Consider the following 27,757-nt stretch of genomic DNA (forward strand, 5'->3'; position numbering starts at 1 on the left):
TGCTGCGTGTGTATGTGTGTGTGTAGGTTTGGAGATAGTGTTGGGAGGGGCCTACTCAGTTTGGGGGCTATAAAATCCAAGAATTAGAAATAATAAATGATTGTAATATTTTGGAGGAAATTAGAAGGAACTTTTTTTTTTATCTTATGGACTTAAGTGTCCAATGTGGGAATTTAGAACTTTTTTCTTTACATGTAATAGATTTTCAGAAATGCTGAGAGGAGAATGTAATATAATCAGAGCTATTAATGTAAAAAGCAGGGAGCAGTGATTAGATTGACAAGGAGCAACAGGAGAGGATGCCTGGTGAACCACCTGGGAAGATGGTCAAGGTCTGGAGTAAGCAGTGTGATTTCTAACGTAAAGCTCTTTTTCCTGATGCCAGTTGTTCCATGCAAGCCTTTGCCCTTCTTTTTGGACCACCGTTACTTATGTATCAGTGAATGTCTGTTTGTGTTGCAGAGTTAAAGGTCCTGAAGATACACATAAATTTTTCTTTGGATCAACCCAAAGGCGGTCTTCATTTTGTGGTCCCCAGTGTAGAGGGAAGTATGGCGGAGAGAGGTGCTCACGTTTTCTCTTGTGGCTATCAGAATTCCACAAGGTAAATGACAGATTGCCAAGTATGTCAGTTAACTTCTTTTGAAAATTACATTTTTAATGTGTGTGTACGCAGTGTATCTATGTAGCGTAAAATGAGAAGGCTGAGCTTCGTTGCCCTAAAGCTAAATCTCTTGCAGATCATCATTCATTAGTCATTCCACTGTCTTGTGTCTGGCTCGTTTTGGGTTTTGTAGTGTTCATTCTAAAGTAATCATCTCAGCAGTTCTTTTACATGCAGCAAATTATACACATTGGAAGTGTAAAGTTTGGTCAGTTTACACAGGTGAACAGATCCATCTAAATCACACTCAAAGCACAACATGTTACCAGCAGTACGAAGACCACCTGCCAGTCACTTCATTCACGACCCTGACACCTAGCAGCCTTCTGTCCCACTGTCCTGGTTTCTAAAATACATAGATTAATTATGCGTTTAAAAAAATTTTTTTAAATAAATAGAATAACATACATTATTCAGTTTGTATCAGGCTTTTTTGTTCAACATTGCTTATGAGGTTTACCTGCCTCGTTGTGTGTGATGGTAGTTTATTTGTTCTCATACCTCTGTAGTTTACCAGGTATTACTGGAATACTTTATGTAATTTGCATGTTTTCTTCAGGTTATTAGCTTCTACGAAGGATAATGTTTGATCCTCATTTATGTTTTAGTACCAAGTTCTGGCCCTGGCACATAGTAAGAACTGACCCATAGTGATACACAGTTGAGAATAATGATCTAGCCTTACAAGCACTCAGTTTGAATTTCTGCAGATCATAATATTTAAAGATTTTTATTCTTAAAGATTCATTCATTTTTTTTTAAGATTTATTTATTTATTGGAAAGTCAGATATACAGAGAAGAGGAGAGACAGAGAGGAAGATCTTCCATCCAATGATTCACTCCCCAAGTGAGCGCAACGGCCGATGCTATGCTGATCCAAAGCCAGGATCCAGGAACTTCTTCCGGGTCTCCCACGCGGGTGCAGGGTCCCAAAGCTTTGGGCCGTCCTCAACTGCTTTCCCAGGTCACAGGCAGGGAGCTGGATAGGAGGTAGAGCTGCCGGGATTAGAACCAGCACCCGTATGGGATCTTGGCGCGTTCAAGGCAAGGACTTAAGCCACTAGGCCACACCGCCCGGGTCCGATTCATTCATTTTTCATTGAAAAGCTGGAGGAGGAGAGACACAGAGGAAGATCCTTCATCCAATGATTCACTCCCCAAGTGAGTGGCGCTGCAATGGCCAGAATTACGCTGATATGAAGCCAGGAGCCTAGAGCCTCCTCTGGGCATCCTGTGCAGGCGCGGGGTCCCAAGGCCTCAGACTGCCCCTGATCACCCTCCCAGGCCACAAGTTAGGGGCTGGGTGGGAAGTGGGACTGCCTGGACCAGAGCCAGTGCCCATACAGGACCCCATCTGCCAGGCTACCATGCCAGGCCCGAGCACCATAGTTAAAGAAATATTTCTTTACACATGGAAAATTCCGAGCATTAATTGTTTTGTACAATTTTGGTAGTTTTTAGCTTTGTTGAAATGAATACTACATTGAAACTGACTAATGTGAACATGCAAATTAACTTAAATTGGAAAATAATAATTATTTAACTATCTTAGGGTTTGAGCTTAGAGGTACCATGTTATGTATTTTGTTAAAATTTCTTTTGCGGGCCTGGTGCAGTGGTCTAGAGGCTACAGTCCTTGCCTTGAATGCACAAGGATCCCATATGGGCACCAGTTCTAATTCCAGAAGCTCCATTTTTCATCCAGCTCCCTGCTTGTGGCCTGGGAAAGCAGCTGATGACAGCTCTAAGCCTTGGGACTTTGCACCCACTTGGGAGACCTGGAGGAAGTTCCTGGCTCCTGGCTTCTGATTGGTGCAGCACTGGCCATTGCTCTCACTTGGGGAGTGAATTAATGGATAGAAGAGCTTCCTCTTTGTATATCTGCCTTTCCAATAAAAATAAAATAAATCTTTTTAAAAACATTTTGTTGAATATTTAGAAGCACTTTTTTTGGGTAAGATTCTTTAAAGTTGCGTGGTGAAAGGTTTCAGTAACTAAATGGCTAAAATTTGCTTTTGTGCATTTTTTAGGAATGTTAACAATAACAGAAGGAAAACTGTTTATAGTACAATATCAGTATATGTTCTCTACTGTCTTTTTCCTAGATTTTGGTTCCCATGTGTTGATTCGTACTCTGAGTTGTGTACATGGAAGTTAGAATTCACAGTTGATGCTGCAATGGTGGCTGTTTCCAATGGGGATTTGGTGGAGACAGTGTATACCCATGACATGAGAAAGAAGACCTTCCATTACATGCTTGCCATTCCCACAGCAGCATCAAACATCGCCTTGGCCATTGGACCTTTCGAAATCCTTGTAGATCCGTATATGCACGAGGCAAGTGGTAGTTGCTCCCCTTCTTACTGTTCCTTGCACTTTCCCTCTTTATAAAAAGGGAAGTATTGATGGAATACTAAGCTTAACTTGTCTTTCAACTCTCAAGTTACCAGTAGAGAACAAATGTTCTTATCTGATGTTTTTAGTAGTATGTGTGTAGAATGAATTCCTTTGAAAATGTTGTTTTACTAGAATTTTCTTTTTTTTTTTTTTTTTAATTTTATTTTTATTATTTTTTCATTGGAAAGGCGGATATACAGAGAGGAGATACAGAGAGGAAGATCTTCCATCCGATGATTCACTCCCCAAGTGAGCCGCAACGGGTCGATACTATGCCGATCCTGAAGCCAGGAGCCTCTTCCGGGTCTCCCACGCGGGTGCAGGGTCCCAAAGCTTTGGGCCGTCCTCAACTGCCTTCCCAGGCCACAGGCAGGGAGCTGGAAGGGAAGCGGGGCTGCTGGGATTAGAACCGGCGCCCATATGGGATCCCGGGCGTGCAAGGCGAGGACTTAACCACTTGCGCCACCGCGCCGGGCCCAGTTTTACTAGAATTTTCGAAGTTTCGTTTTCAGTAGGGAGTGTATTGTTCTCAAAAGAGCTTCAGGTGCACCTTGAGTAGAATATAGATTATTCACTGTAATGAATCCTGCTTATTACTGATTGTTACTTGGTTGTTTAGTTATGACTATTGTAGTCTTATTTGCAGATTATGAAAAATCGCAAAATCAAAATTAAAGAGCAAGGTTTATTCCCATATCTGTTTATATACATAGACAACAGTCTGAAGCAGTGTTCTTCCAGTGTCTTGTCACCACATGTCATATATCAAGATCACATATCATAGATACATGGGGTAGATCATGTGTCATGTGATAGGCTGAAAAGCTTTTAGGTTGTCCCAACTGTGAGACTTGCACTGCTTAGAAAATGATTTATCATTTATTAATCCTCTTGGTTGCTGAACTTGCATAAAATAATAATTCAGGATCTGGTGCTGTAGCCTAGTGTCTAAAGTCTTCGCCTTGCATGTGCCGGAATCCAACATGGGCTCTGGTTCTAATCCCGGTGGTCCCATGTCCCCTCCAGTTCCCTGCTTGTGGCCTGGGAAAGCAGTCAAGGATGGCCCAGGCTTTGAGACCCTGTACCTGCATGGGAGACCCAGAAGAGGCTCCTGGCTTCAGATTAGCTCAGCTCTAACCATTGCAGCCACTTGGGGAGTCAATCATCAGATGGAAGATCTTCCTCTCTGCCTCTCCTCTTCTCTATATATCTGGTTTTCCAATAAAAATAAATAAGTCCTAAAAAATTTTTTTGAGAGGCCCAGTACTGTGGCATAGCAAGTTAAGCGGCCACCTGCAGTACCAGCATCTTATGTAGGCATTGATTCAAGATCTGACTGCTCTACTTCTGATCCAGTTCCTGCTAATGCGCCTGGGAAAATGCTAGTGCTTAACCCCCCTGCAGTGATGTGGGAAACCCAGAAGCTCCTGGCTCCAGTGTAGCCCAGTCTTGATCGTTGTGTCCTTTTGGGGTGTCAACCAGTGGATGGAACATGTCTTGCCCTTTGACTTACCTCTCTATGTAACTCTGCTTTTATGTTTTCAACTTAATTTCTTTTTTACTTTAATAGTGTATATTGTGACCACATATGTATCTCAAGAAGCGTTTCTTTTAGGCAAATAAAAATTGGGGAGTAATCAATTTTTGTTAAAGATTTTATTTATTTTCATTGCAAAGTTAGATATACAGAGAGGAGGACAGATGATTTACTCCACAAGTGACCACAAGGCCAGAGCTGAGCTGATCAAAGGCCAGGAGCCAGGAGCTTCTGTGTCTTCCATGCAACTGCAGGGTCCCAATGCTTTGGGCCGTCCTTGACTGCTTTCCCAGGCCACAAGCAGGGAGCTGGATGGGAAATGGGGCCGCTGGAATTAGAACCAGCACCTATATGGGATCCAGGCACATACAGGGCAAGGACTTTAGCCTCCAGGCCGCTGCTCCAGGCCCTGAGTAGTCAATTTTTGAAATACTGGCAGGGAGGTCCATGATATGACTTTTACATTTGCTTTTTAGACGTTCATAATATTTGTAAAATCAGCCATGAAAAAGATGTGCTGACTTTTCTAAATAGTTTGCTTTGTTGTCTTGACAATCACTGTTTTGAAAATTTATCCATTTTGAAGAAACTGATACGTCTACTCTATGGAATACTACTAAGCCTTTGAAATAATGAAATTCTGTCGTTTGTGACAAAATGGTCCCAATTGGAGAGCATTATGTTCAGTGAAATAAACCAACCCCGAAAGGACAAGTATCCTATGTTCTCTCTAATATAAGGCAACCTTCATACAAAATGTAAGATCAGTAGATGCAGGTAAACATGCACATATGTATATTCATCTAGAGGAACTGCGTAGGGGAGACATGCATGCTGATAAGGGAAGATGCAGTGCAGTATTCACCTCTACTCTAGGAGAAAACATGGACTCCAGTGATACTGTTAAATATAGCTTGAGAATATGATGCTAGACTCTGCCATTATCTATACCTACAATGTCATGATACACTTCAATAGCAGAATGATGGACTTGTGACTGTTCCTGAAGGAATAAAATATTATAATATGGGAGGGGGAAGTTGGGAGGAGGTAAGTAGGGTGGTTGGAAAGGGAAATCCCCGAGCCTATGGCAGTGTATTGTGAAAAAAAAAAATTGTTCACTCATCAGATTGGCAACTGCTTTATATTTAATGGTAAATGATTAACTTTGTGAAAAGCAATATATGATCAGTACCTGTTCTGTTTTTTGTGGGAATAATTTGGAGGCAATGTGACAGTTAAGATTTGCTTTTCATTTTAAGTTTTGCTGCCTGCATTTTTTCTTCTTTCTCTGGTTTTTAAATACTTATTTGAAGGAGTTAGAGGAGGGGAGTCACAGAGAGAAAAAGAAGCAAGCAAACAGCCATCTTCCATCCACTGGCTTAATCCCCAAATGCCCGCAGCAGCGGAATTGGGCTAGGCTGCAGCTAGGAGCAGGGAACTTGGCCTGAGTCCTCACATGGGTGGCAGGGACTCAAGTACTTGAGCATTGTTCTCTGCCTTACAAGACACAGGATCAGGAAGCAAGAGCCAGGGCTCTGGTGCACACTGCACTTGTTCCAAGCTGTGGATTAACTCTTTGCACGTCAGCTCCGCCTCCGCCCCCCTAGAGTCCTTCTTTTCGATGAAGAACATTCCTTTTTTGTGTACCAAGGGAATGGTTATTATGATGCAATCTGGGCCTTGAACATTAATAATATATAGATGCTATACTTATGATAGCCTCTGTTCTGTATGTCTAAACTACTGTGAGAATTTTTATTATCCATGAAAGCCTTTTCTTGCTCCTATGATCCTAACAGTAATTGAAACTCTTTAACATAGCTGTCAAGATCTTCTAGACTTTGACCCTAGTATTTGTTATATTCAAAATAGCTTTCTTACATTTCTTTCATCATACCTTATTCCTGTCTTAGACTTATTTAAGGTGCACTATTTTCTCCTGTTTTCTGACCTTATGCAAAGTAAACAGATGACCTCAGGAGTGATGTAGTTAGTCACCTGTCGTTGATGCTGTTCGTTTGGCTTGTGATCCTAAGGAGACTGTGTGACAGTGCAGCTTGAAGTGTGTAGTTGTGGTATCGGAGGAGGACTGTAGTAACTTGACTGTTTTACTCACGTGGTCTTGCGTGCATTTTGTTTTTCAGGTTACTCATTTTTGTTTACCACAACTTCTCCCGTTGCTTAAACATACGACATCATACCTTCATGAAGTCTTTGAATTTTATGAAGAAATTCTTACTTGTCGATATCCATATTCCTGTTTTAAGACTGTGTTCATTGATGAGGCTTATGTCGAAGTGGCTGCTTATGCTTCCATGAGCATTTTCAGGTTGGTATTTGGATCTGAAATGCAAAAATAGGATAATGATAGGATGAAAAGTTACTTTGTTTTGATATGAAGTTTTGAACTTAAAATTTAGCTGTGGTTGGATTTGTAGAAAACCCAGTGATTTTAATTTTTAAAAGGTATAAAACCATGAGGATTAAATTTCAAATAGCTCAAGATCCATTAGCTTTATCTGGGATTAATTGAAATTCGTTCTTTTCATATTTCCTTTAGTCTCTTTCTGATTATAAACTTTTAATAAAACTAATATAAATTAGTATGTGGATATACAGGTTTTGTTTCCTAGCACAACTTAGAAATTTGCTGATCTTGTAAGATATGTACGGGACCAAAAAAAATATTCCTTTTAGGCATTATTGCCCTCCTCGCATCCCTGTTTCTTTTCGTTTGAGAGTTTCAAATATACGGACTTTATGTCTCAAGCTCAGTCATTTTACCCGCTATGGGCCTAGACTTTGTGATTTGTAAAATGGGGTAGTGATACTGCCTCTGAGACTCCAGAATGGGAATATGGATTTGAAAGTAAATAAGATAGCAAAAAAAAAAAAATATTAGGAAAGGAATTTGGAATAGAGAACTCTTTCGTGCAAGGATCAGCTTCTGCTTAACATACGAGTTTCTGCCGCCACCCTCTAAAAAAAGTCATTGATATTTGTCATGGAAACAGATGGTAAACCTTATTCCTTGCTTTAAACAACAGATTCTAAGATGAGTTTCAGCTAAGTTTTGAAAAGAGCAGAACGTTGTTTGACAATTTTGTGACTTTCACATCTAACTTAAATTTTACTCTTGTCAAAGTATAATAATTTTGCCTGTATGATGATTTCTTTCTTGGTTATAATTAGTCTTCTTTTAAATTCTAGTACAAATCTTCTGCACAGTGCCATGATTATAGATGAAACACCTTTGACTCGAAGGTGTTTAGCTCAGTCGTTGGCCCAGCAGTTTTTCGGGTGTTTCATATCCAGAATGTCTTGGTGAGTAATGTGAGAGTTTATAAGTGCTGAGAATAAGAGTCAGGAACATTTGTTTTTATTATTTTCCTCTTGAATTCTGAGCTGGCTTTTGCCGTATTTGCAGATAATTAATTTAAGACACTGTTCTTTGTATATTTAAAAAAAAGAAAATGAGTATAAATTTCATCCTAATGTTTTGACTGTAGGATCAATTTAATTATGAAAGTATTTAGAAAAAGTTCATGATAGACCGAAAGTTTGGGTATAAGCATGGGTGGGTGGATGAAGACATAGGGAATAAATCAGTGAAAAATACACAGTGTCTTTCCTTTGATGAAGTAAAAATATAAACGAAACCTTAGATCTTAGAGTGCCATTAGTGACCATGCAGAGGTTTGGCAATAATAGGACGTGGACTGTCAGAACTGAAGGGTGTCTTCCTGGCTGTAGGCAGGTGTATCCTTATCAGGCAGCCAGTGCAAACAGCACTGGGAAGGAGGGAGGCAGCACTGTCAGAGCACATATGTTGGAAAATTATATTTAAAACAAGGCTCTAAAGAAGTGTGACAGTTAAATGTCAAACCATGTATGAAAAGGCTAGTCAAATAAAACTCAGGCAGAGAAAGTGGGAAACCGAACAATCTGTTACTAGTATTCATTTTCTTTAACAAGGTAGGACTATGCACTGCACATATTCCATCATCTTTGGTCTTATTTGAGGATTGAAAGAAATTTTTATTTTTTCTTTTTGCTTAGGTCTGACGAATGGGTGCTGAAGGGAATTTCGGGATATATTTATGGACTTTGGATGAAAAAAACTTTTGGTGTTAATGAGTACCGCCATTGGATTAAAGAGGTATTAACAGCTGGATTCATTATACACTTAACAGTCAATGTGTCGGTATTAATATTCTGATTACCAAGTCTAATGTCCATAATATTTTTAAAAGACTTATGTATGGATGTGAAAAGCAGAGCAATGGAGATAGAGATAGAAAGAGGAAAGAGAGAGCGAGCGAGACCTTCTGTCCGCTGATTAACTATTCAGGTGGCTGCAACAGCCTGGGCCAGACAGAATCCAGGAGCCAGGAACTCCATCGTGGCTTCCCACGTGGGTGGTAGAGCCCCAAGCACTTGTACTTTTGAGGAACATTAACAAGAAGCTGGATTAGAACTGGAGTATCCAGGACTGAAGCAAACTCTCCAGTAAAGGGGATGCTGTCTTGGCAAGTGTGTGTAACCTGGTGTGTTGCAGTGCCAACCCCTCGTGTCATGTATTATTTTATTTATTGAAAAAATGCTGATTTTTTTTTTTAATTTTCTCTGGTTTCCATTTCAAGATTGTTTTCCTCTTAGAGTGAGAATGTTTTAAACTCTTTCAGTTTTGAGTCAATTGTTAGACCTATCTCAAATTCTCTGAGAAGTCATTTGTAATTGGGCTTCCTAAATGTAATCTTAAAAAAAAAAGTTTATTTTTATTGGAAAGGCAGATATACAGAGAGAAGGAGGAGAGACAGAGAAAAAGATTTTCCATCCGTTGGTTCACTCCCCAAGTGACTCCAATGCCCAGAGCTTAGTTGATCCGAAGCCAGGAGGCAGGAGCTACTTCTGTGTCTCCTATGGGACTGTGGGTCCTAAGGCTTTGGGCCATCCTTGACTGCTTTCCCAGGCCAAGGCAGGGAGCTGCATAGGAAGTGCAGCAGCCAGGATGTGAACTGGCGTCCATATGGGATCCTGGCATGTGCAAGTTGAGGACTTTAGCCACCTAAAGTCTACCTCTCCGGGCCCCCTAAATGTAATCTTAAAATCTTGGATAATCTCTTAACTCCATGTGTGTAAGAATAATAGTGGCTGCATCTGTCCCATGTAAAGGGATTTTGAAACAAACATGCCATACATTTGTAGTTTGCACATAGTGACTACTTACAGTATGTTCCCTAATATTTGAATGCATGTATATTTTTTGTCATTGTCATATTTTTCCCCAGTTTCACCCAGAAATGAAAGTGAATCATATTCTTAACCTGTCTACTCATATACATGCATTTAGTTGAAAAGTGTTAATAGTATTTATTTGAAAGGCAAATTGACAGAGGGAGGGAAAGACCAACAGAGAGCAAGAGAGGAAGGCACCATCTGCTTGTTCAGTTCTCAGATGCCCACAGCTGCCTGCGCTGGGCCGTGAGCAGGTCTCCCACTTAGGTGACAGGAACGCAAGTACTTGACAGTGCTGATGTGGAGGCAAGACTCAGCCGCAGGCACTCGGGGTGAGGGCTGCAGACTTCCTGTGCAGCAGCTTCCTCCGCTGCTCTGCACCTGCCCTGCAGATACGTTTCAGTCATGTCATGCAGAGAGCTTCCTCAGCACGTGAAAAAAAATCTCCGGTATTTATTCTTGTTGAAGAAATCTCCTTGTCTTATTTAGCACATTATGCGAACATAGTATGCGAAGGAAGTAAAAAAAAATAGTAATAATTTTTAAAATTTTAAACCTCTAAAACTAGTAAAACATTTCATACTTTAGAGAAGCAGAGAATTGATTCCTTATTTCAGAAACTTAGAGGCATTTTATATTTGTATTAGCTGTCTATTTGGACCTTTTTAAAATGATTCAAGAAATTTTGACTGGCAGATACAAATTGTACATATCTATGGTTTACCAGATGCTGTTTTGTCATGTCCAGTTAAGGTAAACATATATAAATATACCCTCAGACATGTAATATTTCTTTCTAAAGAAAGATGCAAAAAGTTTATTATTTCCTTTTTTTGTTTGTAATAGATATATATATATCTATATATATATAGTAGATGATCATTTTACTCACCATGTTATACAAAAAGAAAAACTAGAATTTCTGCTTCAGAACTTCATACTGCTGTCTAACTGTAACGCAGTAAATATTGATGAACCCTTACCTTCCTTTTCTATATAAATGTCTTTCAAATAAAAATAAATAAATCTTATATAATAAGTCAATATAAAATTAAAAGAAAAATTGGCAGGGGTTGGTGCCTGTCACAATGGCTCAATGAGTAAATCCTTACCTTGCAAGCACTGGGATCCCTTATGGTTGCTGATTTGTGTCCCAGTTGCTCCACTTCCCATCCAGCTCACTGCTTGTGGCCTCAGAAAAGAGTGGAGAATGCTCCAAAGTCTTTCTCCCTGTCTCCCACCGTTCTCTCCATAAAACTGATCTGGATTTTAAAGTTTTTATTTGAAAGACACAGAGAAACAGAGAAAGAGGTCAAAGGAGTCAGGTGCAGCACGATCATTCTTGCACTCATTCAGTCTGTAAATACCCAGAGCAGCCAGGCTGTCGGCCTGAAACCTTAAAGCCACAGCTTGACCTGGTCCATGGCTGGCAGGTGCATGAGCCCTCAGTGACTGCAGTGCAGGCTGCACCGGCAGTTAGCTGGATTGAAAGTGCAGTAGCAGAGATTCCACTTCTGGCATTCTGATACATTGTGTGAGCATCCCAAGCCCTGATAATCTTCCCCCCTGTCTGTCGCCTCTCTCATAGTAGCCAGTCTGACTGGAGGGGAGCGATATCTCACTGTGGTTTGCATTTCTGTTTCCCTGATGCTAACTGGTGTTGAGCATTTTCCATGAATTGGTTGTATCTCTCTGAGGAATGTCTAATTTTAAAATGTATTGTGTTCTTTCTTTCTTTGCTATTGATTTTTTTTAAGTTTCATGTATAGTATCAATACTCTTTGTGAGATGTATGTTTTCAAATATTTTTCCTTGCCTGTACTTATCTCTTGACATCTTATTATTTTCTTAGCTCTTTGATGAAACCCCATTTCTGTTTTTGTTGTTGTTGTTGTTGTTTTCCTTTCATATACTGCTGTAGTCTGATCCCCAAAACCCTTACCTAGTCCAAGGCTTTGGAGTGTTTTCAGTTTTGGTTAAAGTTCGGAGAGGGATGGTAATGGGATCCTGTTGGTCTATGTTGGCAGTGAGTCCTCCCTGGATCTCCAGATCACCTGGCCCGCACAGTGCTGAGAGAGCATGCTGTGCCTGTGTTGTGCTGGCGTGTGTCTGTGCCTCTGGGGCCTACGTCTCTGCGTGATGGCAGGATAATTTTGAAGGCTGTATGTGCCAGCCGTGGTCTGTGGGTAGAGGCCTGTAGATTTGACCAGGTGGCCCTGCTCTTGAGTGCCAACTCGTGATCTGAAGTTCACTGCTGTAATTTTTCTAGATCTGAAGTTCACTGCTGTAATTTTTCTAACTGCCGTGTTAATCATCTCTATGTTAGAAATGAGGAAACAGGTGTTTAAATTATTTTGCTAAAATTGCATAACCAGTAGGCAAGAATCCGGATTCAGAGTTAATACCACTTTTTTTAATGCACCTGTATATGTGAAGCTAGTCATGAGTCTCCAGCAGCCTTGGTGTTTGTCTTTCTACACTTAACCTTTTCGTTTCCTTGTTTGCTTTTGTGTTTGAGAAACTTGAGAGGTTTTGAAATGATGCATTTCTATCCTAATTTGCTCCATTTTCTTTGTATTTGCCTAAATTCCCAGAAGTGAAGTACAGAAAAGAAAATAATAAACTCTGGCAAGACAGGTGAGAGAGGTTGCAAAGAACTGTAGGAAGTTTCCAGGCTGCCAGCCAGCCTTGCAGTCACAAAGTAGAGGCGACTTCCTGGCTCTCACTCAGCCAGCTGTGCAGGCTGCTGTATTTGTAAGAAATAAATAGTTGTCCAGATAGGTTTGACTTACTTTAAGAAATTCATATGTTGATTCCAGGAAATGAAAGTTAACAAATTGGTTCTAACATTAGATGTGCAAAAATGTTTTTACTGACTGCTCTTTTATATTTTATTTAGGAACTAGACAAGATAGTAGCGTATGAACTGAAAACTGGTGGAGTTTTACTACATCCCATATTTGGTGGTGGAAAAGAAAAGGATAAGTATGTTTATTTTTCAGAGATGATGCTATAAATCTTTTAAGAAATCAATATTTTAAGATTACTTGTGTATCAGTTGAGGCCCCCAGAACTAAAATAGTAGTAGTGTGCAAAAATATTGATGTCTCAAATATAGGTAATATTTTCATTATTCCTTATATTAGTTTGCTGCTTTTATTGCATGATATAGCCATAAGGAGATTTAAACCTAAAAAGAGAATTAAAAAAAAATAGTGCTTCTCTGTTTTCCATGTTAATTTTCTAATGCCAATGTATGGTGCTGTTCTCACTAGTGTTTAACAGAAATGGAAACAGTTTGCTTATATGCCACTTTTTTTTTTTTTTTTTTAAGTCTAAGTCGGGTAACTTCAGCACTGACATTCTGTGTAGACCTGTACATCCTCATAACCGTGAACCTGGACATTTACTTACCCTCCCCTCCCCCGCCACAGCTTCCTTCTTTGCTTCTCCCTTTCTTGATCCACTGTCTCTCCTTTCTTTGTTCCTTTCCTCCATCCTCTGTAAAGATGTAGCTACTTAGGAAGACACAACAGCACTGGGTGGGTTTCTTATCTCTCCTAGTGTTCACCAATTCCCTGAGCAACTGGGATAGAATTGGATGGGAAGGTTTTTTTTTCTTTATTTTCACTAGCAGTTAGCTGAAATTTTCTATTTCCTGCTGTTAGGAATGTAGGTAACAACTAAAGTGGTAGGAACAATAATAGAAATCCTGTATACTTTCCTATCACTTTATAATTTAGCAGATATCTTGAGATATATTTTATATCCAACACCAATTCACAATTATTGTAGTGTACTGTTGTTGGTTATTACTCATTGATAACAATAATAAGCTAGCATATGTTGGTATGTCATAATTTTGTTACATTTTAATAATTATCTTTCTTGATAATCTTATGAGTATATATTTTGGATATGTAAAAGGAGTTTATCACATTTAGCCATAGTATTAACCTGCCAAAAGTTTCCTAGTACACAACAAGGGTTAAGAGACTTAGTTGTAGAACAAGTAGCCTTTTCCTCGTTGCAGGACAGTCACTAAGAGTTTGGAAAGAGATCCTCTTGGATTTTTGTAATCTGAGAAATTTCCCTAACCTATGGAGTTTGTGTGTGCATGTGTAAGAAGTGGAAATGACAATCCATCTTAATACGGTTCGTTGGGAGGGTTAGTGAGGATGAGGCCTTGCACACAGCACTCAATTGAAACACACTTCCGACTGTTCACCTGACTACCTGCTGTGGGGCAGTTAGCCAGCAAATGAATAAAACACTGTGTATAAATACATGCATTAAATGTTTTTACCTTGCTTGTGCCCATTTATTTAGTCTTTGTTATAAGCTTAATTTTAAAAAATTGGCATATAAAAGCAACATGTAAACATGTATTCTTTGAAGAAATTCAGAACAAAATTAAGAAGGATGTGGCTTCAAGGATAGGATCCCTCTTAGCCTCCTTTACTGTCTCATCCATTCTGCTTCTCTCCTGGAGATGAAAATGAAAATAAACATGGTAAATTTTCCATTATTTATGCATACATGATATTTTAAATATTAATTTCAGCATATGAGTGTCACTCTGCCTTCCTTCTACAAAACAAATCAGTGTATTTTGGCAAGCATTGCATGTGACCCTATGTAATTTAATTAACTTCAGTAGCAGCTACATATTATTTCATTGTATCTTTGAATTTAACTTCTTCTTAATTATTGGTCATTGGTAAAAACTTATATACTTGGGCCCGGGCCGTAGTCTGGTGGCTAAAACTCTTGCTCTGCAATCACGGGGATCCCATTTGAATGCTGGTTCATATCCCAGCTGCTCCACTTCCCATCTAACTCCCTGCTTGTGGCCTAGGAAAGCAGTCAAGGATAGCCAAAGCCTTGGGACCCTACGCTCGCGTGGGAGACCTAGAAGCTGCTTCTGGCTCCTGGCTCCAGATCAGCTCATTCTGGCTTATGCAGCCACTTGGGGAATAAACCAGCAAATGAAAGATCTCTCTCCTTCTCTCTGTAAATCTGACTTTCCAATTAAAAAAAAAAAAAAAAGCCTTGTATGCTCATATAACTTAACTGATAAGATTGAAAGCACTAAGTGCTGGCAGTTAAGTTGCCCACGTGCCGTATCAGTTTACCTGCATTCAGTGACCACTTTTGTTGACTGCAGCTTTCTGCTGATGCAGAGCCAGAGCCGGGGCTGATGGCCTATCTCTGAACCCTAATAACTAAATAAAAATTGGAAGGTTTTGTTCAAATGTCAAATTGATAAGACATTTTCAATACACCATATTTTTAAGGGGGTATTATACCACTTGTTTACCTCTACTGTGATTCAGCATCACACACTCAGTGATTTATAAGTGGATGGAATTTATTTTTCACAGTTAATAATTGTAAAGAGGCTGGCGCTGGGAGATCAGGATGTTGGCAGGATTGGTGTCTGGCAAAGGCTGTTCTTGTCCAAGGTAGTGCCCTGTGGCATCCTCCTGTGGGAAGGAATGCTGTGTCTTCACGTGTTGGGAGAGTGAGGGCTCTTTTCAGCCTGGAGCCTTTTTATAAGGGAGCTCATGTTATTAGCAAAGACTCCACCTCCTCCAATGCCACACTGCTCAACTGCTTACCACTGTCACGTTGCAGATATCTTTCAGTATAAATCTTGGAAGGTGAAACCATCATTCCAAACAGAGTTCCAATCATAAGCTATATTCACTCATACACTGATTGTGAAATTGTTAGACCTAGTAATTGCTAACCTTCTATTTTATCATAAGAAATTTTACTTCTGGTCATTTATTAAACAGAAATACATTGTATATATAACATTGTATGTATAACACTTTTACTAAAGTACACCTTTTTCTAAACTTACTTTTTTTTTTTTAAAAAAGATTAGTTATTTTCATTGGAGAGTCAGATTTAGAGAGGAGACAGAGAGAAAGATCTTCCATCCACTGGTTCACTCCCCAAGTAGCTGCAACTGTTAGAGCTAAGCTCCTATTCAATTAGGAGCCAGCAGCCAGGAGCCAGGAGCTTCTTTCAGGTCTCCTATGTAGGTGCAGGGTCCTAAGAGTTTGGGGCTGTCCTTGACTGCTTTCCCAGGCCACAAGCAGGGAGCTGGATGGGAAGTAGAGCAGCCAGGATATGAACCGGGACCCAAATGAGATCCCAGCACATGCAAGGCGAGGACATTAGTCATTAGGCTACCATACCAGGCCCTAAATTTACTTTTTCATAGTGCTGAAAGTTTTAATATTTACATAGCCATTTTGTCTTTATGTACTAAAGATTTTGTAGTTTCATTTTTGGAAAACTTTTTTTTTGTTCCCATAGTTAGGAATAAAAACTTTCTTCATTTTGTTCCACTTTTTTTGTTTTGTTTTAGACATATATTCCATCTTAAATGTATTTTTGTGTGTGAGTTAAAATAGAGATATGAGTTGGAATTACATTATTGTATTTAGCTGTAATTAGGTATGGAGAGAATTGAAATATTTACAACATTATACCTCTTTATCTAGGATAGGTTAATATTCATTCAAATTTACCTTTATGTCCTTTGGTAAAATTTCATAATTTTCTTCCATTAGATGTATTTTTAAAAATTTCTTAGTCCTAAGGGAGTTGCTTGGGTAATGTTTTTCATATATTGTGTTGTTGTTGCCATGAAATGTGTTGCTTAAAAATCAGGCTTGTTTTATTCAGTAAATCCGTTCTGTGTTTCAGTCCAGCATCCCATCTGCACTTTTCTATCAAGCATCCACACACGCTTTCCTGGGAATACTACACTATGTTTCAGTGTAAAGCACATCTTGTGATGAGATTGATTGAAAATAGAATCAGCATGGAATTCATGTTACAAGTAAGTGTTAAAGTCAGATCTTGCCAAGGTAAAGAAAGATCAGTTGTTTGTGTCGTCGGAAAACAGTCTGCGGCACGTGATCAAGGTCTCTGGGTTGATAGTTGTGGTTTGCTGTGATGAGTCTCTGATGTTGAAGCATCCTCAGTTGTCAGTCATCAGTACCTGCTGCTCTTCCACGTGACTGTTGGGAAGATAAAAGTTAGGATATGGAGAAGAAAACAAAACCTTACTGTGCACATGACTGTGTTCTGTGTTACGGTGGACATCATGAACTTTTCATTTGGAAAGGTTTCAGTGGAAAAAAGGAAGCCGATCTAAAAGATGCTTGTTCTTATTTACAACTCATTGTCCAGGGAATTATATTTAATGCGCAGTGTTAGAATTTTTAATGCATTTTTGTCTAATACATCCTTAATTTTTGATAGTGTTTATTTGAAAAATTGTCTTATATGAAATGTTTAGACATAGCACATTTCTTTGGCTCATTGTTGGACTAGAAAATCCAATCTGGGAAATTATGGTACAAAGTGGGTATAGAATTTAGGGACATGTTATGTGGACTTTCTGAATGAGAGTTTGTCTTTGTAGGTTTTTAATAAGCTGCTGAGTCTGGCCAGTACTGCTTCATCTCAGAAGTTCCAATCACATATGTGGAGTCAGATGTTGGTCTCGACGTCTGGGTTTTTGAAATCCATTTCCAATGTCTCTGGCAAAGACATCCAGCCTTTAATAAAGCAGTGGGTGTATCCTTTTCATGACCAGCCTAGCACAGTGGGTTGGAGAATGGGGGCAGTGTGGAGGCAGTATGGAGGAAGAGGACTTTGGGGGCTGGCAGGCGTATGAACTGTGGATATTTCTGAACAGTAGTGGAACTAACCGTAAGCTGTGAATCAGGCCTTCTAAGCTACTGAATGCTATCACTGAGATACACACACACAAATTAAATGTAATTAGATATGTATATATTTTATATAATTTGATATATTTTGAAGTACTATTTGTGAGTGAAGGAAAAAATTTGCTGGTAGGAGAAGTGTATCATCCTTCCGGCAGATCTGTAGGATGACTCGTAAGTGTAGTGATGGGCTGACTTTCACGTGTGGTTCAGAGTTCAGCAAAATTTCACAGTGTTTGGGAACTTGGTGACTTTCAAGTTTTTCATTTCAAAACACCGTTATATTAATAATCCAGGAGAATGGTTTTTGCTTCTTTCATAACACAGATTTCTCAGTGTTTCAGAAATTTTGTCTGGAAAAGCATTTTTCACAAAAAATCATGGACACTTTGCTTCCTGGTTTGCAATGAACTGTGTCCTCAGGTTCTGTACTAGAGGGAATGTAGTTGAAAATTATTAATTTCATAATGAATAAACTGTCTTATTTAGTATGTATTCATTTTACTATGGAAAATTTCCTTTACAACTCTCCAGAGACCAGAGTGGAGTGGTAAAATTTTACGGAACTTTTGCTTTTAACAGAAAACGAAATGTCTTAGAGTTGGAAATAAAACAAGATTATACATCTCCTGGAACTCAGAAATATGTTGTAAGTGTTTTTTTTTTTTCCATAAAGGTGTTTCACGCTGCTCTCCCCCGAGCTGCAGTACTGAAAGCGATGGGGTTGCATCGCTGGTGTGAAGTTTCGGAAAGAGATTGTGTTGTGAATTCCGAGGGTGCAGAAGGCCGTTTCAGGGATCCCAGATCTTCGCCAAATTCCCTCTTATGTGGCCCATAGTGCCTCCTGGGACTCTTGTTTTCTTTTGTTTGTTAAAAATAAAATGAATCTTTGATGATGTTTACATATTTGAGAGGGATGCGTGCCCAGGTGGACCACTGATTAGGATGGGGAGGGTTGAGCAATGAGGGAAGGTAGATGAGACAGCTGCCTCCACTCATCTGGGGAAGGTGAGAAGAGAAGGGGAGACAGCGGCTCCCAGCAGCCCAACTGCAGGAGTACCCAGGGATTCGGGACGGCCACTGGTTATCGTCCCAGGGTCCCCAGTGAAGCATCTTCTGAGGACACTGCTTACGTGGCTTTGATTGGTCTGAGATGCTGTTGTCTGGGCCTCTTTAATACATGCTATGTACATGTCAGCATAAATACTCTGTTTTTCTAGCATGTCTGAATATTTTCTTTTCTTCTAAGGGACCACTGAAAGTGACGGTGCAAGAATTAGATGGATCTTTCAATCATACATTGCAAATTGAAGAAAATAGCCTTAAACATGATATACCCTGTCATTCCAAAAGCAGAAGGTAGGCCCTGAATTGTAACAGTAAACTGAATGCTAAGCTGCAAACCCCCAGACGAGAATGTCAAAGTAATGTTTTTGCTGTAAAAATAGATTTACTTTTTGATGTAGAGAATGTGTTACCTAGATTGTTTCCTCATTTGACCCAAGTTAGAATTATCAGACATTCTGTTTGCTTTTAGCTCTTAATGACACAATTTGGTCTTTATACAGTGTTTTAAAGGTTTTATTCATTTATTTACTTTTATTGGAAAGGCATATGTTTTTACAGAGAGAGGTCTTCCATCCACTGGTTCACTCCCCAAATGGTTGCAACAGCCCGAGCTGAGCCTGACTGAAGCCATGAGCCAGGAGCTTCCTCCAGATCTCCCCAGTGGGTGCAGGGGCTCAGGACTTGAGCCGTTCTACACTGCTTTCTCAGGCCAGAGCAGGGAGTTGGATCAGAGGTGGAACCGCCGAACTAGAACTGACACTCACAGGGGAAGCTGGCACTGCAGGCAGAGGCTTAATCTTATACGCCATTACACAGGCTCCAAAATGAAATCATGTAATTTTTAAAATTCAGATTTGAGAATATTTTGTGAGGACTGTATAGGATTGAAATAACACAGTCATTTGGATTTGTGGAGTAAAACAAACTGCTTAGGTTCATTTTTATTCGTCTTGCTAAGTTAATATCTGTAGGAAATATTGGAAAAATAATGATTGGAGGGAAGGAACTGAGTGTGCCATGAGAAGCCCAGCACCTTGTTGACCGTCTCCTTCCTGGTTTTCTCCATGTGCCTGCTGAGCCCACTTACCAGCAGTCTTTGCTGTAGCACTTACTTAACTCCAAATCATGCACATTTAGAACATTTCTGTCTTTCTGAAGGAATGTGTTGTAATGTCGGCATTTAGCAGAAGTCTTACGATCATGTTATCTCAGACAGATGAGATACTCTTTCCTACAAAAACATTCCATGTGTTTATTACTTGTTTATTACTGAACCTGAATCTATTTGTTCAAGGCAGAGAAGCAAAGAAAAGTCTCCCCCCGCCCCCATTTACTGTCCATGTTTAGCTGTCTACACGGTGGTGGCATTGTCAACTTGAAATAGTTGAGATATGACAGTCACCTAGATCCTGCATAATTAAGATCCATCTCCTGCGCAGTCCCTTATAGACCCTGGTGGGTGGTTCTTCAGTGTCCCTTTTGAAACTGTGTCTGATTCTGTTAGCAGTTTGCACCCAGAGCCACAGTGCTGGCCCTGAGTGATCATCTTCCGACATTTGTTACGCACTTCACCCCCGGAGGACAGCCATGCACAGGCCACAGGGTGCAGAGTTATTGGCGTCTTTTTTCTGGCCTGCTCATCTTTCCATTTATTATCAAATATATGTCAGTCCTTAGACTAACATTTGATAACATGTTATTTCGACTTTTTTGGAAACTGATTTAGAACAGTTTTTCACTTTACCCTGCCTAGTTTCACGACAGAGCGGTTTTGTTTACATTTTGTTGATTTCATTAGCATGTATTTCAGTGTTGTGTGAAATCTTTCACTTAAACTTGAGGTGTTCGGAGTCTGCATTCAGAATGGAAATTCTATAGTTTTCAAACTTGGGATTCTTTGCATGTAGGAATAAGAAGAAGAAAATTCCACTGATGAATGGAGAAGAGGTGGACATGGACCTTTCTGCAATGGAGTAAGTTAGTTACACACACTTAAAGACGTAACGAGTTCTGCGTTTGTCTCACTTGGTAGGCATTTCTGAAAGTATGTGATTGTCCTTGACATTGGTGTTTTAAAACCGTAACATCAATAAAATTCAATTTTAAAACAGGTTTTTATGTCAAATCTTAATTAATTAATTATATAGGTGAAAATAAACCTGGCCTGTCTGGACATGTAGAGGAAATACAGTGTGGTTGGCAGGATGGGCACAGGCGTGACTCGACTGTTTCCTTGTGCCTCTTGATACCTTGGAGAGCAGTGCTTTTCAAACGTAGCGTGTGTATCTAGGAGCTCCTGAAAAGCAGCTTCTGACTGAGAATTTCGCTCATGGGTCCTCACAGCTTGCAATCCGAATGAGCCCGCAGTGACGGCGACTCTCTTTGTCTTTGAAAGTAGATTCCAAAAGCAGCTTGTGAGCCTCCGTGTGTGTTATGAGGGGGTGTTTGTAGATTTGACATTGATTTTAGAATACAGATCGAGCATCCCTAAACTGAAATTAGGAAACCCCAAATGCTCTCAATCCCAAACATTTTGCGTGGTAACACACACGTGGAACATTCCATATCTGACCTCACGGATGGGTTGCAGTCAAAATGCAGATGCACTAGAAATACTGTTTAAAAATTATTTTCATTCAATGCATGTGAAATGTATATGAAACGTAATTGAATTTTCTGTTTCAACCTGAGTCCCACCACCCAGATAGCGTGTGAAGATAATCCAAAATCACAACAGAGGGAAGCCTGAGAGGCCTTAGATTAGGGCTCCCTGTCTGTTCAGGACAGCTGATGCTTCCTTGGTCTGCCCAGCTGTCCTGTGCTTGCTTGTGTGTTCTTAAACAGGTATTAACCATTTAAAAAAATCTGTATTTATTTATTTTTGTCTACTTGAAAGGCTTGGAGAGAGACATAGATTTTCAGTAGCCAGGGCCAGGCCATCCCCAGGATTCTCACGTGTATCCCTCACATGGGTGGCAGTGGGGAACGCCCTTGAACCTCCCAAGATGGACCAGGAGGAAACTGGATCAGAAGTGGAGCAGCAGTGCTGAAACCAGCAATCTCTCATGGGATGTGGGCACGTGGCTGCTCAACCTACTCTGCTACAATGCCTGCCGCTTACATATTTTTAAATGAAACCAACATAATTATTTGCTGCCTTGTTTGCCAGATTTTTACTGTTTACGTGTGAATTATATTCACTTACCCCCTATGATCAGTGCTAGTTTTTCTGTAACAATGTCTTGGTGGTTTTTGATGGAAAATGTTGATGCAGATTAGATTATTTTAACTGTACTTTGAGAGTTGCATAAGGATAAATTCATTTCATGCCTCTGAATTAAGATTTCAGAGCCTAATATTTGAAAAAGTGATCATAATTCTAGCATTTTAAAATACTGTAGAAAGCTAATCAATTTAGTAAAGTAGATGCTTTCATATCTAAGTTACAAAATGAATTCCAGTGAAGTGTGATATTTATAACCAAACTTACTAAGGTGCTAGAGGTTAAATGAAAAAATGTCTTTGCTTGCTTCTTCTTTTTTTTTTTAAGATTTATTTATTTTTATTGGAAAGTCAGATATACAGAGAGAAGGAGAGACAGAGACAGAGAGGAAGGCTTTCATCTGCTCATTCGCTGCCCAGTTGTAACAACGGCTGGAGCAGAGCTGATCTGAAGCTGGAAGCCAGTAACCTCGTCCAGGTCTCCCACACGGGTGCAGGGTCCTAACGCTTTTTGCCTTTCTCCACTGCTTTCCCAAGCTACAAGCAGGGAGCTAGAAAGAGAGTGGAGCTGCCAAGACACAAACCGGCACCCATATGGGACCTCAGCGCATGCGTGCAAGGCGAGGGACTTTAGCTGCTAGGCTACCGCTCTGGGCCCGGTTTTTTTCTTTTATATTTCACATAATCTTTAATCACAATCCCACAAATACTATTTTGAGATGAAAGATGAAGGATTCCATATCCCTTGTGTGAATTATTTTGTTGTGATTGATCTTTTAAACAAGATGGATTTACATTAGATGTGAGAAAGCTGAAATATATGAGTTAATCAGAAGGAATTTTTCAGTTTGATTTAAAAAGGCCGATCTATAAAGCTTCAGGCAATCTTAAATACTGTGTCCAAATGATAATCTGGTCAATAAAAGCCTTGGTTGAATTTTCTAAGCATGAGTGGGTAGACTTGTAAAATTCCATGAAAAAAGGAACTTGTCTTTTCTTTCAGTGCCGATTCGCCTTTGCTGTGGATCAGGATAGACCCTGACATGTCGGTGCTGAGGAAGGTGGAGTTTGAGCAGGCTGATTTCATGTGGCAGTATCAGCTCCGCTATGAGAGGGATGTGGTCGCCCAGCAGGAGTCTATATTGGCCCTGGAGAAGTTTCCAACGCCAGCGTCTCGGCTTGCACTCACTGACATATTAGAACAAGAGCAGTGTTTCTATCGAGTGAGAATGTCAGCTTGCTTCTGCCTTGCAAAGGTGAGATTGGGTGTCCCAGAAAGAAAACGAGAGAGCTGCTGAATGTGTGTTTTTTTTTTTTCATCTCTGAGCAATTCACCACAGTCTTTACTTATTAGCTAGCCCTTAAAGGCTTTTTAAGAGGACGTAATTACCTACATGTTTCTACCTAAAAAATAGATACACAAAAAAGTGTAATTGTCAAACTCAAGATCAGATTTTAAAACCAAAGATGATTTCATCATTTTATCGAATTGCCCGCCACGTTTTATAAATGCAACAGTAAATTTATTGCTAAACATTAAGTACTTTTTTAGATGCAAAAAGTATAAAGGTAAAGTAAATGAAAATCAGAAAAATGCAGACAAAAATTTCGCCATAAGTACTGGTTGCAGGTGTTTCAGAAGCACCTGATAGAAGGCTCAGGCCCGCGTGGTGACTGTTGGCATCTTCAGTGCCAAGTCCTTCTGCCCAGCACTCAGCGTGTAGTGCTCCATTTCGATTTGGGTTTTTTATTTAGTGATGAGTGTTTGAATTGCTAATCATTTGCCAAGAATATAGATTTCATCAATTCTGTAAAGATCTTTATGACTTGCATGTTGAATCTTAGAATTAGTATAAAATTGTGAGCTATGCAATACAAAGGTAATTATAATTTCATGTTCTTAAAGCATTTTTAAAAAAAGATTTACTTATTTTTGTTTGAAAGGCAGATTTGCAGAGAGAGAGAGAGCAGAAAGATCTTCCATCTCATGGTTCACTCCTCAAATGACCGTAATGGCTAAAACTGGACAGATCTGGAACCAAGAGCTTCTTCCAGGTCTCCCACAGGGTTGCAGGGTCCCAAGGACTTGAGCCATCTTCCAGTGACTTCCCAGGTCATAAACAGGGAGCGGGATTGGAAGTGGTGCTGCTGGGCCATGAACCAGTGCCCATATGGGATTCCTGATGATGCAGGTCAAGGATTAGCTTGCCGTCATGGCACCAGCCCCAAGCATTTTTTTATTATTATTAAGATTTATATTCATGTTGGGCCTGGAGCCTGGAGCAATGGCTCAATGACTAAATCCTTACTTTGCAATCGCCAGAATCCCATTTGGCTGACAGTGCGTGTCCTACTTGCTCCACTTCATGTCAGCTCCATGCTTGAGGCTGAGAAAGCAGTAGAGCATAGCCCAAAGCCTTGGGATCTTGCACCCCTGTGAAAGATCCTGAAGAAGCTCCTGGCTCCTAGCCTTGGATCAGCTCAGCTCCAGCCATTGCAGCCACCTAGGGAGCTGACCAGTGGACAGAAGATTTTTGTCTCTGTCTCTTCTCTCTGTATTAATCTGCCTTACCAATAAAAGTAAAATAATCTTTAAAAAAATCCAATTTTCCTTTCCAACAAAATAAATAAATATTTAAAAATAATCTCTTCATTTTTATTGAAAAGACTGTTTCAGGTAGATCAGGAGAGACAAAAATCTTCCACCTGCAGGTTCATTCTCCAAGTGGCCACAATTGCCAGAGCTGAGCTAATCTGAAACCAAAAGCCAGGAGCTTCTTCCTGGTCTCCCGTATGGATGCAGGGTCCCTAGGACTTAGACCATTCTTTATTGCTTTGTCAAGGCCATTAGCAGAGAGATGGGTGGGAAGTGGATCAACTAAGACTTAACCTAGCGAAGATTATCCTACTATGCTATGCTGCAGCCACAGCCTCAGCCCAAGCACTCTTTATATACCTTAAAAATATCAATGGTAAATAGTAATAGTGATGTTTCAGGAAATATTCTTACAGACTTAGGTAATATCTCTGTATTTGGTCTGTGTTTTGATTAGGGAATACTAAAAACAAGACAACTTACCTAGAATAGAATACATTTCAAACATACTTTCTTAAAAAATACTGAAATTTCTTACTCAACAAAAATACAGACAAAATGGTTTTGGAGAGTGATTTTGTGTACTTTCTGTGCAATGGTGATGAAAGACAGTTGTGTTACATTTCTGAAAATTGGAAGTGCTGAGAACTGAATATCTGTAGCATTGATAATCTTGAGCCATGTATTTGACAAGTTTGCTGTGGTGTTTGATGTGGCTTTGTTTTCTGTATGCAGATTGCAAATTCAATGGTGAGCACATGGACCGGACCGCCAGCCATGAAGTCTCTGTTCACTAGAATGTTTTGTTGCAAAACTTGTCCAAACATTGTGAAAACAAATAACTTTATAAGCTTTCAAAGTTACTTTCTACAGAAGGTATGGTGAACTTTTGAAGTTTCATAGGATTATCTTAGGCCACATCTTTATATATTGAACTGTTTTCTTTCTTATAAAGAAAAGTGTTTACCTTTGTTCTTTTTTCACATAAAAAGAATTTTTAAAATTCTGAGCATTTACTGATTTTATCTCCTGTGTGTGAGCAATTCATTTCCCGGATGAATACCAAAGTGCAAGGAAATAAATTATTTGCCTTTTCAGTTGGCAGCAAGGGGATGGTGGTGCGAGAATAGTCCTTGTAGAATGTGGACAGCAGGTGTGAGTAGAGCTGTGCAGGCTAGGGCATACTCTTAGCCCCAGCTCTGCTGGTCACTAGGTGGAGAAAGTTGCTAAGCTTCTAAGCCTCAGTTTACATGCAACTGTAAAAGTTATCATTTTTGCAATTATGTAAGGTCATATGTGTAAAATCTGTTACTATTGAAATCATGACTATGAAAGCAGGCGCATGGAACTTCCCCAGGTTTCCTACCTTGGTGGCAGGGTTACAGGTGCTGGGGCTGTTTCTCTTGCAACAAAAGCAGGAGAGGGATCACAGAAGCAGATGCACTCAGATAGGCACCCTGATGGAGAATTCAGCGTTGCAGATGGGTAATTACTGCGCAAGTCCTTTTTTATAATGTGCATTGTTGAACTTTTTAAAGGCCTTATATATTGTGGTGGCTTTCAAATGTTTTTTTTTGCATCAAATTTTTTTTTAAAGAAGATTTATATATTTTTATTTTAAAGGCAGATTTACAGAGAAGGAGAGATGAGAGAAAGATTTTATGTCTGTTGGTTCACTCACCAACTGGCCTCAATGGCTGGAGCTGAGCCAATCTGAAACCAGGGTCCAGGAGCTTCTTCTGTGTCTCCCATGCAGGTGCAGGGTCCCAAGGTCTTGGGCCGTCCTCACCTGCTTTCCCAGGCCATAGGCAGAGAGCTGGATGGGAAGCGTGGTCGCCAGGACACAAATGGTGCCCATATGGGATCCCAGCACTTGCAAGGTGAGGTCTTTATCCACTAAGCTATTGTGCTGGTCCCACATCAAACTTTTAGTTCCATGTTCTATCTACTTTTTGAAGTAATGTCTTACCTTGTTCCAGCAAACGAGGACCAAGACACATGGCATTATTTATAGAAGCTCTTCCCTTGGTTTTTGCTGTTTTATTATCAATGCTTTAAGGTATGTTTTTCGTGTGAGAGGGGAGATAGACTCCACCTAGGTATCAGTCAACTCCAGAATGTGCCTTTTTTTCTCTTTATTGTTCAGTGAGTTGTAGTGATGAATGGATTATATGATGTGATTTTGATCTTTTTTTTTTTATAGACTATGCCAGTTGCAATGGCCTTATTAAGAGATGTTCATAACCTTTGTCCCAAAGAAGTCTTAACATTTATTTTAGACTTGATCAAGTATAATGACAACAGAAAAAACAAGGTAAGAAACTTTTCTCAAAGAGAATTATGAAACCACTCGCTTGTATTTTATGCTTCATGAGCCTCAGGCTGCCCCCCTGCACCAGCCAGCACACATACTGGGGGTTACAGCCACCTGGTCAGTCCCATGCTTAGCCTTGACTCATAAATCAGCAAGTGCTGTTGATAGTCAAAGTGACCCCTAAAAACTCCTACTTAGCCTACCTCCAGCCACGGGTTTGCTCATGCCATGGGGATATATGGCGGAGTTTTCTACAGCATTCATATTCCCATTGGAATGTGCTGCTATTCTTAAATAAATGTCCTTTTTTTTTTTTGTTTTTTTTTTTGTTTTAATGAGAAGGGGACTAGAACAAATAGGAAAAACAGGTAACTTCGGAGGTGGGGATCAAAGCTGTCATTAACATTTCCTGAGAAATCACTACTGTTAGACTTTCCAGAGGTCAGCACTATGGCACAGTGGATTAAACTGCTGCCTGCAACACCTACAAACTATTGGCTGCTGTTCTCCCGGCAGTGTAACACATGCCTGTGTGTACAAGGCAGCCTTTGTGGCTGCCTACAGCTGGAGTAAATATTTCTTTCCTTTGAAAAATGGTATGTTGTTGAAATTTTTTTCTTTTAAAAAAAGATTAATTTATTTTGAAAAGCAGTTCTATTTAGAGAAGGGTATTCCATTGCTTGTTCAGATGGCCACAGAAACCAAGAGCTAGGAACTTCACTGAATCTCCCGGGTGGACAGCAGAGTACCAAGCACTTGTGCCATCTCACACCGACTTCCCAGGTGTGTTAGCAGGGAGCCAGATCCGAAGTGAAGCGGCTGAGACTTAGATCTGAGTCAGGTCCCAATTGCTCCACTTCTGTTCTAGCTCCTACTGTTATGCCCCGGGCAGGCAGCCAAAGATGGCCTAAGTACTTGAGTCTCTGCTAGACATGTGGAAGACACAGATGGAGGGCTCCTGGC

At 40.0% G+C, this 27,757-nt stretch overlaps 1 protein-coding gene across 2 annotated transcripts in view; it reads left to right on the top strand.

The window, feature by feature from the left end:
* Positions 1–27,757, top strand: part of TAF2 (TATA-box binding protein associated factor 2) — a 74,986-nt gene that overhangs the window by 12,656 nt on the left and 34,573 nt on the right. For both annotated transcript variants that reach the window (XM_040979375.1, XM_040979376.1), the window contains exons 5-18: positions 463–604; positions 2,771–3,002; positions 6,747–6,931; positions 7,813–7,926; positions 8,662–8,761; positions 12,740–12,825; positions 16,564–16,699; positions 17,288–17,442; positions 18,129–18,243; positions 18,844–18,953; positions 20,570–20,635; positions 22,888–23,140; positions 25,216–25,356; positions 26,684–26,794. In XM_040979375.1, the coding sequence (XP_040835309.1) occupies positions 463–604; positions 2,771–3,002; positions 6,747–6,931; positions 7,813–7,926; positions 8,662–8,761; positions 12,740–12,825; positions 16,564–16,699; positions 17,288–17,442; positions 18,129–18,243; positions 18,844–18,953; positions 20,570–20,635; positions 22,888–23,140; positions 25,216–25,356; positions 26,684–26,794 (1,946 nt within the window). The remainder of the gene's footprint in view (positions 1–462; positions 605–2,770; positions 3,003–6,746; positions 6,932–7,812; positions 7,927–8,661; positions 8,762–12,739; positions 12,826–16,563; positions 16,700–17,287; positions 17,443–18,128; positions 18,244–18,843; positions 18,954–20,569; positions 20,636–22,887; positions 23,141–25,215; positions 25,357–26,683; positions 26,795–27,757) is intronic.

Source organism: Ochotona curzoniae, unplaced genomic scaffold, assembly GCF_017591425.1.
Source record: "Ochotona curzoniae isolate NIBS_2020 unplaced genomic scaffold, NIBS_Ocur_1.0 contig_3190, whole genome shotgun sequence".
NCBI classification, from domain to species: domain Eukaryota; kingdom Metazoa; phylum Chordata; class Mammalia; order Lagomorpha; family Ochotonidae; genus Ochotona; species Ochotona curzoniae.